Below are 13,706 nucleotides of genomic sequence, written 5' to 3'. Positions count from 1 at the left end.
CGGGGGACCGGGGCGGCCTGCCGTCCCCTCTCGTGCGAACAACTCGCCACCAGACCAGCTCCCAAGTGTGCGGTGTCGCCGGGCCGCACGGCATCTGTGGCGGCGACCCTGGCGGCCGAGCGGAGGGCCAGGCCACACACCCACAAGCAGGGAGCACGCAGGGGGGCCAAGTCCCACCCCGGTGGGCGCCGTCCCTGCTGACGAGCTTCCGAGCGCGGTGCCCACCTCTCCTCCCGCCCGCTGACCCAGGTCCACCCGTCCACCTCCAACGCGGTTCGTGTTCTTCTCTCCTCCCAGAATGCCCTCGTCTGCCCAGCTCCAACGGCCCGTTCTCTGCGAGGGTGTCCCCGGCCCTCCCCGCTGCGCGGGCCCCCGAGATACCTGAGCCCATCTGTGAAGGCTCTTCCCCAGCCCAGGCTGGGAGCTGGCCATAGGCGCGTCGTGGGGAGTCGCGGGGCTGCCTCGGGCCAGAGCTCGGGGCGCACACAGGCTGTGCAGGGGCGAGGCGTGGTCAGGGAGGCCTGAGGGAGCTCTGGCCCAGGAACCAGGCTCGGCCACAGCCCCGCACCCAGGCCGAGCCACTCTGCTGGGCCCTCCGGTCAGACGGGGAGAATGCCCGCTGGCCTCGCGCCGGCCTCGGGAGGCGCCAGGCGGGGAACAGAGGCAGCACCCGGGCCTCGCCAGGCGACTACTGCCCCTGAGCCTGGAGCCGACATCCCCGTTAGCTGGCCAGGTAAGTGAGCAGCACATCGCTACGCTGTAAACTGGCGAGTGACTCTTACTGCGAACGCGTGACGGCATCGCAAGAGTCACCCGACTCATCCCTTCAGTCCCCTCTTCCCGCCGACACCTCGTTACAGCCCCGGGAACACGGGCGACTAGCACAGTAACTCAGCACATCAACAGAGATCCCTCCAGAGCGCAGTTCCCAGCTCTGCCCAGCACCGGGCATGCCGCGGGCCGTGGGCGGTGCATGAGGCGGCCACTCGGTGCCCCGGGGGCGGGGCCCGCGCCCGGGGAGCCCCCAAGGGCGCCGTCCGTCGGCCCTCCCACCCCAGCTGCCCGGCAGTCTCGTAGTTGGACTGGCTGCGTGACCCTGAGCAAGTCGCTGGCCACCCGATGCCCACCACCTTTCAGCTGGGGACACACTGCCCACTGGGCCAGCTCCGTGGGCTCAGGCGAGCCGCCTGGCCTCCACGCCTCGGGGTCCTCATCTGTGAAGCAGGGGCGCGCAGAGCAAAAGACCTAGCACGGGAGGGCCTACTCTCCGCACGGCCCGGGGCGCAGGGCAAGTCGGGGGCGGGGAACACGGCACCTGCCCCAGGGGGCCCCTGACCCTCTACCCCTGAGCCCCTCTGGGTGAACAGACCGGCGAGCGGCGGGGAGGCAGCCGGTCCTGCTGTGGCTGCGGCAGCGGCAGCAGCTCGCATAGCCAGACGCTTTGCACGGCGGACGAGGGGGTGTAGCTCCACGGCAGCCCCAGAGGCCGGTGGCCCCGAAGCTTGTGGGACCCGCCTGGTGTCGTCCCCCCTCCCCCGCGTCCCTGCGCTCTGATCCTTCAACGGCCCACAACTCGCCCGCCGGGCTCACTGCCCCGGTGACAGAGGCGGCAGGGCCGCCCTGACTCGGGCACCCGGGGCGGCAGCTCGGCCCGCCCCGCAGACCGCCGCGGGGCAAGCACGGTCGGCCACGGCACCCATCCCGGAGGCTGCGCCCTGCCCGTCCGTCTGTCCGCACGGCAGCCCGGCACTCGGGGTTACCTGACCGGGACCCACAGGGCCGGTCTCTCTCCTCAGAGGCTGGGGACGAGGCCCCGCCCACGACCGGCTGCAGGCAGAGCCCCCGGGCGCGGCGCTCCCGCAACAGGCCCGGCGGCGGCTTTCCAGGCGAGCCAAGGCCGGCCGTCCACAGCCAACTCCGCGCGGCGCCAGGGACGGGTGTGGCGCTGCAGGGGCAGGTCTGAGGTTAGGACGACGTCTCACTCACTATTTGTCTATATTTTATTCTCTTTCATTCAACAGAATAGAAGCTTTGCACTTCCCAGCAGGTGCGAGGCGGGCGTCCTCTCCCTCTGCCCGGCCCCAGGTGTGGGCCTCTCCAGGAGGGGCCCCCGCACCGGGTGTCTCCGGAGACCAGCGTTTGGCAAGGAAGCTCCGGGACACGGGAGGGGTCCCAACGGCCGGGCCCCGCCCCGGCTCTCTTTGGTATCTCCGAAAACAGGCAGCCCGCCCTGGCCAGGCCGCAGGCTGCGCCTGGCGCGCTCCAGGCAGACACCCCATCGGGCGGGCCGTCCATCGAGGCGTCTCGCGCAGCCAGCCGGCGGGGCGGGCGCTGTCCTGGGCGCGGGGCCTGCGGCTGGGGCCCACGCTCATCTCTTGTAGTGGTTGGGGGCGTCAGCGAAGGCGAACTTCAGGCGATAGGCCTCCGCCAGCAGCAGGCTGATGTCCTCGTCGCCCCAGCCGGCCGTGGGCAGGTTCTGCAGGAAGAGCAGCAGCTCCTGGGGAGAGAGACAGGCCAGGTCATGGGCTGCGCCTGCGACTGTGGGTGGGGGCGGGGCTGGGGGTCCCCCTCCTCTCAGCGGGACCCAGAAAACGCCCCAGCCGGTGGGGTGAGCACGGGGGCTCCCTGCACCCCCAGCCCCACCCCAGAGCAGCCCACAGAGCCACCGTGCCCCACCCCTTGACCCTCATGAGGGCCCCCAGCTGGGCAGCCAGGGAGGCCCAGACTCAGGAGACACATCTGTGGGGAAGCGGGGACTGTGACCCCATTTCACTGAGTGTCCCCGCACCCCAAGGCCCGGGCGCTGGTCTGCAGGGGCTTGGCTGCGCGGTGCTGTCCCAGCTCAGGAGCCCCCGCTCCCAGCCCGTGCCCCGAAGGCTCTCCAGAGTTGGGGGTGAGGCGCCGCCCACTAACCCCAGGGCCCATGGGCCCAGACGTCTATGCACCTGGTGACTCTACAGCGGGGACCCAGGTGCAGCTGGGACAGGGACACAGGAAAGACGGACACCGGACAGCCCACGACGTGGTCCCAGGGAAGACCTGCTGGGGTCCCTGCTGCTGCCTCGCAGGCCTCCCCACGGCGCTGGCTCAGCTCGCGGGCACGAAGCCACCCCTACCGGCCTCGGCTGCCTCGGGGCTCACGGCTCAGAGGACGGGCGAGGGGCTGTGCCGGGGCGGCGACTCTACAAACTGCCCCGGCACCGGCACTGGGAAGGGACGGGCAGGTTTTGGGGAGCACAGGCCCGGCTCCCAGAAGGGCTTGGCAGGAAGGGCTCAGAGGGCTGGGTGGCAGGTGGCTCCTGGTGAATGAGGCCCAGGGCCAAACTCCTCTCAGCAAGGCGGGGGTCAGGGGGCTCAAGGGCGGGGCCCTGCGGCCAGGGCCCTGTGGCCCCATCCGGAGGAGCCCCTCAGCCTCTCCTGGAAGCAGCCGGACCTGGGAGGTCGGGTGGGAAGGGCACCTGGGCGCTGCGGTGCTGCCGCTGAGGCCCGGCTCCCAGCAGGTGACGAGTGACAGAGGCCGGAGGCAGGTGCCCACACTCCCCACCGGACAGGAGCCGCCCGCAGACTCGGACCTTCAGCCGCTCCCTGCCTCTTGTCCACGGAGCTTCCGGACCCTGCAGGGCGGCGACGGGCGCGGGGGCCACAGTGCGGTACGAGCAGGGTGCGGCGTCACGCTCCGGCCCGGCGCCCTCTTCCTGTGCGTGTGGCCCCGGGGCGACGGCCGCCCCCCGAGCCCCAGCCCGGAACTGCAGGTGACGGGCGCTCTGGCCACCCGACACCCCCTCCCGCTGCGCGTGCTCGGCGCCCTGGCCCCTCCTCCGTCACAGGCCCCGCGCCGGCCTGGGCCGCGCGCCCCTGGCGACGTGGCCCGGCCCTCGCTGGGCTCCCCACCAGCGCGGCTTCCCCATGGCCACTGTTTCTCTTCCTCAGTCCATTTCCTTTTGCATTTCAGATACTTCCCAGGGCCTTTAAATTGAATTCACAGAGCAAGTTTCGCTGGCACAGTGTCCCCGGGGCCGTATCAGCGTCAATCTGCTGTCCTTCACCATTAGGAGCGAGTTACACAGATGCCAATCCAATTCCGAGCAGGTCGTAAATAAACACCTCTGGTTTTATTTTTAATCCACTTCGCTTCATATTATCATGACCTCACTACTTGCAAGGTGAGAAGCGATCCCCTCCCATTACGAACGGCTGCACACTCAATTTCAGAATCTAATTCAGTCCCCGGTTCACGGGGTGCAGAGAGAACAGAAGCGCCAGGTGCGCCGCGGCCGCAAGGCTAGGGAAAAGCCCACCGGGGCAACCTTCGTGGGAGGCGAGGGCGCCGTCCAACACGCCCTTCAATACAGATTTCTGTCCTCCAGCGCCTGTCCTGGCACGCACGGGGCAGCGGCGTCTCCCACCGGGCCTGCTGCGCGGCCACGGGCTGTTTTGCGTGGTCTGCCTCATTCTGGGGAAGGAGCTCCGCTAACGAGGCTGTCCCTGGGCGCACCCCAAGGGCCCAGCGCCCTAGGGGAGAGTCTGCGCGATGCCCAGCAGGAGGGAGTCGCTGAGACGGCCGCCGGTGGGCCGCCCTGCAAACTGCTGCGGTTTCCAGTCACGACTTTCCCCCACACAGCGTGTGACCACGCGAGCCCCTCTAACAGCCACGGAAGGTTTGCTCACGACGCTGATGCTCAGAGGTGCGCACATCAGGGACCCGTCCCTCCTCCCTGCCCTGGTCCACGAGGCGCCCCCGCGTCCCCCAAGCCACAGCAAGCGCGCCCCTCGGCCCCGTGCCCTTCCTCCCAGGGAGTCTGCGCTCCGCACACCCTCCCTCGTGGACACGGCCGCCCGATGTGCTCAGCGGGGCCCACGAGCGACGGGGCCGTCCCGCCTGCCCGCCTGGAGGTCTGCGACCTCAGCCCTGGGCACGCAGCCCGGTCGCCCAGAGGCGGGGTGGGGCCTGGGCCCGCGCGGGGGCTCAGTCAGACCAGCCGCTCCGGGCCTGGACACACTGGACGACAATGACATGTCACCATGAGCGTGAGGGCCCAGCTGGCCTTCTCCGCGGAGGCCCGCCTGGCGCACTGTGGACAGCAGGCGCCCACCGGCTGGGCCTCGGGAGGTGCAGCGGGAGGCGGGGTCGGAGCCAAGCACCGTGGTTACGCCCGGTCAGGCTGCAGGGCAGGCCCGGAGACGGGCCTTCCTGTGTAGGGTTTGCCTCTGGGCAGGTTTGGAGGGGCGGCTGAGCCGTCTGAGGCTCAAGAGCAAATTCGTGAGTGGTGCTGGGAGCTTCCCTCCAGAGGCTCAGCCATACGTCACCGCTACCTGCAAAAGGCGGGCCCCTCGCGGGAAGGACAAGATGGCGGCACGCCGGCACCTCTTGGGGCCCCGGAGTCCTGCCTGGCCCCTCCCGGACGCACCCGTGCGCAGGGGCAGCGGCGACACGGGGCGAGGCCACCACAGCGCAGAGGCCACCCCGATCCCATGGCCTGCGCAGGGCGTCCTCGGGTGCCGTCAGCTGCGCCAGCCCTGTCAGTCCCTGAGCCTCCTCGGCGCCATCGCCGGGCAGCGGGCACGGCAATGCCCACATCCCAGGGCAAGCACAGGTGAGGGCCCCACCGCTGCCAGATCATGGACGCGCCAGCCGCCGCGGCGTCCGCCTGGCACCGCTGCGCCGTCGGCGGCAGCGGGACACTGCAAGGGGCGTCCGCACTGAACTGGCCGTCCGCGGGGAACGACAGCGTAGTGGACAAGCGCAGCAGGACACGGCGCTCACAGGCCACCCCGCCCCGAGCAGGCGGCGGCGACTGCCTGCTGTCCTGCCATGGCGCCCGGCACGCGGCGGGCCTGCGGCAAACGTCCAAGGAAGCAACGGCCTGCGGGAGGGGCCCTTGGCCTTGGAGAGCTCACCCTTGCTTATCTCGTGTTTGACCTTCCCATCCCCCTTGACACCCGGAGCCCATAGATCAAAGAACACAGAACACACCCAACGCGCACGGCACGGAAGCGGCCACGCGACGGTCAATCCCTCTGCTCCCTCCGGTAGACACTCGCTCCGAAGTCCGACTCCCCAGGTCCACTCCTGCACCCCCCAACTCTGACCCCGGTGGAGCCACCCACACCCAGAAAGAGAGACCTCCTGCTGTTGCATGTGGTGGCTGTGCTGCCGTGCCCTCGAGGGTCACAGCCCCTGGGCGGGGGTGGGGGGCTGGCTGGGCCCGGCCTCCCTCCTGCCTCCCAGCTTCCCAGGCCATCCCGTGACAGGTGATGCCTTTGACAATCCAGTTATTAGCTTGAAAACCTTGTCAAGTCCTGGACCAAAGCAGCACTAAAAATAGGCTGGTGACAGCCAGCTGGGACAGACATCCAGCCGCCAGGCCAGCCAGCTCGCTGGTGACAGCCCTCGGGAGGCGGGAACCAGCGGGAGGCACAGCCAGGAGCCTTCCCCGGGGAGCCTCCGCCGGCCCAGGGAGTCACACGGTCCCTGTGGTCAGTTTCCTGCAAAGGAGGCACCTCTGGTACTGGGACCCAAGTGGGCTGAGACCCACTGGAGCCGGCCCTTCTGTCCCCTGTCCACGCAGAGAGACCCCCCGCCAGCACACACAGGACGCTCCCGCCTGGTGCGGCCACTAGTCGGCTTCTTCCTGCCTAGCGGGGCGGGGGGACAGCAGCAAGCACACACAGAAGCCACAGAGACGCTGTGCTCACAGGCGCCCGGCGCACAGACCGGAGACCCCATCGCTTCACCCACAAGGTACACAGCTTGGGCCTGGAAGACAGCCCTGCGGGGAAGGTGCGGGGACTCGGGGGGCCCCGCGGCTCCTCACATGGGGATAACTGGGGACAGGCCGCACGGGGCAACGGGAGGGGGCCCATGGTAGCTGCGGGTGAGGCCCCGGCAGCCGGGACCGGGGACTCTGTCCCAGCAGCAGCCCTTGCTCCCGTCTCAGGGGCAGCGGCCTGGGCCGGGGCGGGGCTGGAGCGCAGGGAGGGCCAGGTGGCCGCCCCGGGGCCCTCTCGAGCTTGGGGCCCTCTGCCCCCATGAGCAGGGCCAGCAGGGACCACAGAGGGCCCTGGCCGCAGGAGGAGGGCGCGCGGCCCAGACCCCGCCGAGGCCCTGGGGCTGCCCATGGCGGGAGGGGGCCACGCCACCCACAGCCGCACCCGAGCGGCCCTGATGCTGACGTTGCAGAGCCGATTCACAGACTCACTGGCAAAGTGCTTCCCTTGTACCATATGCGCGGTCCCAGCCGGTAAGTTCCCCGGCCGTGCCGTCTGTTCTCACTGATTGCTGCTGCCTGGCTCCGCGCGGCAGAGACCAGCTTCTGGGCTGGCATCCACCGGGGGCGCTGGCCCGTGTGTGCAGGGAGATGTGGGGACAGTGCAAAGAGGCACAGGGCCACCAGAGGATGCTGAGTACCACAAAGAGTGTCACGTAGCATCTAACAGGGGACTCAAAGAGATGGCAGTCCTGGGGTCCAGGTCCGCAGGCTGGGCCCCCAGTGAGGAACCTGAATACGCAGGCAGCCCAGGCCCCGCCGCAGCAGGGACACAGCTGGGCACTCCGGGTCGGCCCCTGCGCGGGCGCGGGCCGCGCCGGCCCGGCTGTGGGCGGCCGCTGGGAGCACAGAGCACCCCCAGGCCCGCTGCGGGCACCGGCCATGTGTCCCAGCGTCCACCGGCGGCCCCCCACCCCGGCGGGGGCGCTGGTCACAGTCGCCGAGCGCTCAGCTGCGGCTCGATGGCTCCAAGACCCCGGACCTCAGCCACAAGACGGATGCCCTGGCCAGGGCCCTGCGGTGGCCCAGGCGACAGCCACGAGCCCTGAGCGCCCGAGTGTGCGCACATGGTGCCCTGGACGGACAGGGTGCAGGGCTGGCCGGCGGGTCGGGGCGCTCCCCCTGCAGCCCCAGGGCCTGGGTTCCTCAGGGTCCCTCCGGGGCAGGGCCCTGGTCCCGACTCAGGGCTCCGCGAGGGCAAGCGCTTCGCAGACTTGGGCGCACGGGCCTCGGGGCCGGCCCAGGGCCCGGCTGGGGGCAGGCGCACACGCCCGAGCCGACGCGGAGCTGTGGCAGGGCAGCGCGGCCCACGCAGGGGCCCCGGACGGCACCGCTGCCCGGCTGCAGGCTGCGGGCAGGGAAGCCAGGCCAGCACTCCCCCGGGCCCCCCAAGGGCCGGTTCGGGGTGACGAGACGCTCCCTGCAGCGACCCACACGCAGGCCCTGCAACCGGGAGCTCCCTCTGGAAATGGGCGGAGCCGCCCTGGCCGCCCGGAGGGAGCCCCGTTCAGAGCCTGAGCAATCCGGTTCTTCCGACTGGTTTCCGAACATCCAAGTCTCGATTTCTGCTCAAAACTACGTCTGCTGCTCCCAAGGAGGGAAGCCGTGGTCCCCATCGCTGGGCCACATCTGGGGCGTCGCCGTAGCTCCCCACTGCCCCCTCCAAAGTGACAGCGGTGTCAGCCGGTAATGAGCATGAAGACACTAAGGTGGCAGGGAGCGCACACGGAATCACTGGCTGGTATGTAGCGTGAGGCTCTCATCAGGAGGGAGGCTGTGACGGGAGATGCCGCATCACCGACTCCGTGACAGGCTCGGGCCGGGGCGTGCGTGCTCCGCGGGGGTCACGTTCGTTACAACAGGATCGTCTGCAGACTCCAGCTGCGCATCGAGCGCCGCCTGAGTGCAGGCGGGCCCGGAGCGAAGCTGCCGCCGATGCGGCGCCACGGCGGCGGGGGAGCGGGACTGAGGACCCCAGGGAGAGGAGGATGCGGGGGCTGGGCCCCAGGGCAGCGCGCCCCCCGAGGGACACGGATCGGGGCCCCCGAGCCAGGAACGCACGCACTCAGGGAGCGCGGAGGGTGGCCGTGCAGGACGGCCAGCGGCTGCCCTGGGAGGCGCCTCCCTCAGGGACCCCCGGGAAGCCCAGCAGTCGCGTGGGTGGCGTGGAGCAGGGGCCCCGGCCTGGGAGGCCTCCGAGTCCCAGGGTCTCACCGGTCGCCACGTGAGCTCAGTGGTGATGACACGCCCAGCAATCACACGGGGCCACCTGCTGGCGGAGGCTCGGTGTGGGGCCCGGGGGCCGTGGCCAGGCCCAAGGGCCCCCGGGTGCAGGACCGCGGACCGAGGAGCTGGCCCAGCACGTGGGTGGGGTAGCACAGAGCCACCCGCTGGCAGTGGGGTGGCTGTCAGGGAGGCTCCCCGAGGACGAGTGACCTGGACAAGGGCTCCCCAACCCTGCGCAAAGGGGCAGCGTGCCCGGCAGGCGCCCGGGGCGCCGCAAGCACACGGCGCCCGCAGCTTCTCGAGGAAAACGGGTCGACACCAGGTTCCGCTTGGGGCAGGGCTGCCCGCGGCCTGAGCATCACCCCATGAGGCCAGGAGCTGGCGAGACCCCACATCCTCCACAGACACTCGCCCAGCACAGGGCAGGGAGGGGCCGGGACGGGGACACGCCCTGCCACCTCACAAGCTGGCCCTGGGGTGCCCGTGCCCCCATGACCCCACAACTAACCACCTGGGGGACAGAGAATGAAGAATCTGGTTAGGTGACACTGTGCTGACGGCGACACTCCACAAAGCACCTCGTGTCCCTTGCACTAGGGACAACCTTGGGGCACCAGGCCAGAGAGAGGCAGCCACGGGGCCTCCACCGTGAGCTCACTGGGGGCCGGAGGCCTCAGCAGGGAGGGTCCCTGCTGCGAGCCCTGGGGCAGCGGCACCCCAGCTCCCCGAAGGCAGGCGGAGGCCCGGGAAGGCCGCCCGTGGACGGGAAGGCCAGGGCGTCCTTGGCGCCCTGGGAAGGGGCAGCAGCCAGCCCAGCGGGAAGCTGAGGCACGGTGGCCTCCTGTGGCCGGGCCCGCCCCCACCGCCTACCCAGCTGAGGCCAGACATGCTAAATAAGAGAAGAGCAAATATTTTTTCTTTGCATGAGAAATTAAAAGAGCAACGCAATTTCTTTGTGTGCTTTATCTCAAAAAACAAACACCCCAAGATTGAACCAAGAAATCCTATCGTGTTTGCCCTGAAAATCCTCAAACTAATTAGGGTAACGAAAGGAACGTTCCCACAGAGCCAGGCTTCTGGGATGGACAGCGGGTCGCGGGGTGAGCAGCCCCGCCACCTCACGCCACCCACACGGGCGCAGGCCAGGCGAGCAGCCGGGGGCGGGCGCCTTTCCTCCGCTGGACCCCTGCATGGGCGGAGGGCTGGCCCAGCCCGCCCCGGTGGGGGCACCGTGTCGGTGGGCTCTGCGGGGACGGGCCCGTGCGATTCTGTTGTCCTCTTGTGGGGGCGGCAGCAGGCACCTGTGCACTGGTGCCCGAGCTCCTGGAGAGCCCTGGTCCTGAAGGGCGAGCAGCCTCGCAGGGCACAGGGAGGCGGTGGCCATGGAGTTCCCGCTGCGGACCCACGGGGCTGGGGCTCCTCTGTGCCTGCCGCCCAGACTCTGGGTGCCGGGAGGCACATTACAGCCTCAGAGGGGACCTCTCACTGAACCGAGTCTCCCAGGAAGGACCCAGACAGGGCCGTGGGGAGGCGGGGACTGGGGATGGGGCCTGGGGGCTCCGGCTGGGGACAGGGCTCCCCTGGGCATCGGTTCCCATTTGATTTCTCTTTCATCCCAGGTTCATGCGAAACGGCTCAGGCCTTCCAGCCGCAGGTGCCCGCCAGCCCACTGGGCGGGGTCCCCGCCCTCCGAGTGCCCTGCCGAGTCGCAGCTGCCCGGGAGAGGCCTGTCCGAGCACCTGGGCACCCGAGGAGCTGCTCGCCGGCCGCAGCCCAGCCGGGCAGCCTCCCCGGACCCCGGACCCCAGGCCGGGTCATGTCCTGAGGAGCGGCGCCCGCCCCGCAAGCCGCTGTCCCCTTCCTCATCCGGGTGTCCTCAAACGGCTGCAAGCAGAGTGCGGGACAGCCGGGGGGAGACATTTTACGGGGCCCAGGCGCAAGCCCACTCCCTCAGGACTGAGCCGAGGGGAGTCTCCCAGCCCGGCTGCCTCCGACACCCGGCTCTGTCAGGGAGGTAACGGGGCTTTCGGCCCAGGGTGGGAATGGAGGGGGGCCGCCTCCTCCCTGGCAGGACTGGCTCACGGCGGGGACGGGCAAGGGCAGCTGGCTCTCAGCTCTCGGCCCCACAGGTAGGCCCGCTCCGGGGCGGCAGGGAGTGCGCTGGGGGAGCCGCGCCGTGCGGGGTGGCCCCTGGGCCGGGAGAAGGCCAAGTGTGCTGCCCACCACGGGGGAGCAAGCCCTCTTTTAGGGAAGGGGGGCGGGGCAAAGGCCCTCACTCTCTGGGTCCCTCCAGGGAGGAACATTTGGCACCCACGACGGGCCACGGATGCACTTGCCGCGCGGCCGGCCTGACGTCGCTGCTGACCAACAGACACCAAGCTGATGAGTGTCCGCATAGATGCCACCCTCGGGGTCCCCGCCCCAGTCCACACCACCCCAGGGCTTCCTGTCCGCAGTGTGGGGGAGCTGCAGGCGGGGCTCCAGCAGCCGCCACGGGGCACGGCCGCAGGGGCCTCCCCGTTCCTGCCCGAGGTGGAGGGGCGACGGGGCGGCGCCCTGCAGGGCCGGAGCCGGAGCCAGAGCCGGAGCCGCGGCCGCTCTGCTTCCCAGCCGCACCGACCGCACTCCGGGGCCACCCCAGCGCAGGTGGGGCCCGGGGCACTCACACCCGCTCGGCCCCACGCCCACCTTCCAGAGGCTGCGTCCCGCACCCAGGCCGCCCGGCAGGTCTTTTCTGATAGAAAACATGAGAGGATTTTCACAGTTTTGCTTTGAAATTTCTTAGCTGCCAGCCCGTCGGCTCCCTCAGAAGCGCGATCCGTAAGAGCTCCCTTGAGCCCCCGGAAGTCGCGCCGGCCCCCCGTTTCTGCTCGAACGTCACTGGCTGATGTGAACACGAAGGCGGGTGGTTACCGAAGTGGACGGGGCATTCCTCTTCTTAGACGTCCCCTAAACGTCCCCTAATTCCATTCTCCGGAGCCCCGTTTTTCAAGTGTCCAAGGGCCACACCACCGCCCGGGGCCGTGGGGCCGGCCCCCTGGCCCTGCCCCGAGCCGATGCCACACGGGGCCTGCGTGAGCTCAGCAGGCCCCCCAGCGAGTCAAGGCCTCGCCCCAGTGACCGGCGTCACCACTGCGCCCGGTCTTCTCAGGCGTCGCTTAGACACAGCTGCGTCCCCGGGCACAGGGCCACCCGCCACCACCCCGGCGGGCCGGGAGGACACGGCAGCCCACTCGGCACGCACGCCCGCCCGTCACTCCCTGGGCACTCAGGGAGCAGCCCCAACACTGGCCAGAGGGACGCGCGCCCTTGTCACGCGGGGCAGGGGCCCGGCAGCTGCGTTTTCAAAGTCTCCCGGTTTATCTGAGCCCCCGACTGTGACGGAACAAATGGGAACAGGACGGGCTGAACTCGGAAATAAAGGTCCGGCGGGGGGGCCGTCCTGGAGCCCCCCGCCCGACAGGCAGGTGCTCACACGCAGTGCCACTCTCGGAGGCAGAGCCTGGGTCGCACAGGCCGACCCGACCCACTGGCCACCCTGCAGGACGAGGGACACGGGCCCCCACACGGACAGACGGACGGATCAGGAGGCCCCCCCACCAGGCTGCGGAGAGGCGGGCCGCCCCGCCGTGCACCGCGCGCTCCGAGGACGTCCGCCGACCTGAGGGACAGGCGTGTGCTGGCCCTAAGGGGCTGCGGGAGGGCGGGAAGGGCTGCGCCTGCCCCAGAACAGCGCCCCTCCTTCCTGAAGCCCCCCCGTCTTGTCTCTCGGGTGCTGCGCGTGCGGCCACCAACACCCCTTGCCCGGGCACAGAGCCAGCGAGGGGTCCACACAGCCACCTCTGCTACGGGATCCCGGGCCTGGCTCCGACCGGGGCTGGCCCCGCATCCCAGTCACCCTGCAAAGCCACCGGCAGCCGCCCCGGCCAGCGACGTGCAGGAGGCTCAAGGCGGTTCCCCGCTTCTCAGGCTGCAGTGAAGCCACAGAGAAAACGATCTCATCAGCCTTGGTGGACTCGGCCCGGAACCCCCCACGCCCCCCCACTCCGCCCGGTGCGCCCTCCCCGTTCACCCCTGTAGCTCAGTCACGGCCCGCTCTGCGCCCACTTCCACCCGACAGGACCCCGACGCCGGCACGCTGCTGCCAGGGCCGTGACGGGGCGTGACAACACTCAGGTGCGGGCCCGGAGGACAAGTCCCCATCGCCTGCAGGGCCGCCCGCCCGAGTGTCAGCGGCTGCCGGGAGGCCATGGGACGGGCTCTCGGTTGCTGTCCCCTCTGCGGGGGACGGCAGCGCCATGCAGGCCCCAGGTCTCAAGGAGGGGGACAGGCCGGCCGAGGGCCGCAGGCTGGGTCCTTCCCTGTCCCCGCCTCTGCTCGGGTCCCTCAGACTTCAGGAGGCACAGGGCCCGGGCCCCCGAGTGCTGGCGCAGGCAGCCCGACAGCCCCCGGCCACGCGGCCCCCCAACACGGCCACGCGGGCCCACCCTTACACAGCTGCAGTGCGGGAGCCCAAGCATCCACTTACAGATTAGCTTCCAACTGACCCAATTTTGTCTTTAAAATGTCTTGAAATGATAAAGAAAGAGACAACTGATCTTTACTTTGGCATTTCGTGACATTTGCTGCTTCAGACGAACACAGGATGAAATACGAACCCGAGCAGAGCCATTAGGCCACCGAAAGCCACTCCACACTCAGAGGAGCCCAGCC

At 69.8% G+C, this 13,706-nt stretch overlaps 1 protein-coding gene across 1 annotated transcript in view; it reads right to left on the bottom strand.

Annotated features, from left to right (window-relative positions):
- Positions 1 to 1,994: 1,994 nt before the first annotated feature.
- TBC1D22A (TBC1 domain family member 22A) overlaps positions 1,995 to 13,706 on the bottom strand; it is a 152,449-nt gene continuing 140,737 nt past the window's right edge. Inside the window, exon 13 of the mRNA XM_054582600.1 lies at positions 1,995 to 2,497. Coding sequence (XP_054438575.1) covers positions 2,369 to 2,497 — 129 coding nt within the window. The 3' untranslated portion in view covers positions 1,995 to 2,368. The remainder of the gene's footprint in view (positions 2,498 to 13,706) is intronic.

Source organism: Pteronotus mesoamericanus, unplaced genomic scaffold (assembly GCF_021234165.1).
Source record: "Pteronotus mesoamericanus isolate MK-2021 breed Mesoamerican mustached bat unplaced genomic scaffold, CSHL_Meso_final contig_702, whole genome shotgun sequence".
Classification (NCBI taxonomy): domain Eukaryota; kingdom Metazoa; phylum Chordata; class Mammalia; order Chiroptera; family Mormoopidae; genus Pteronotus; species Pteronotus mesoamericanus.
Note: the sequence above shows the minus strand (reverse complement) of the source record. Positions and strands in the feature narration are given on the sequence as shown.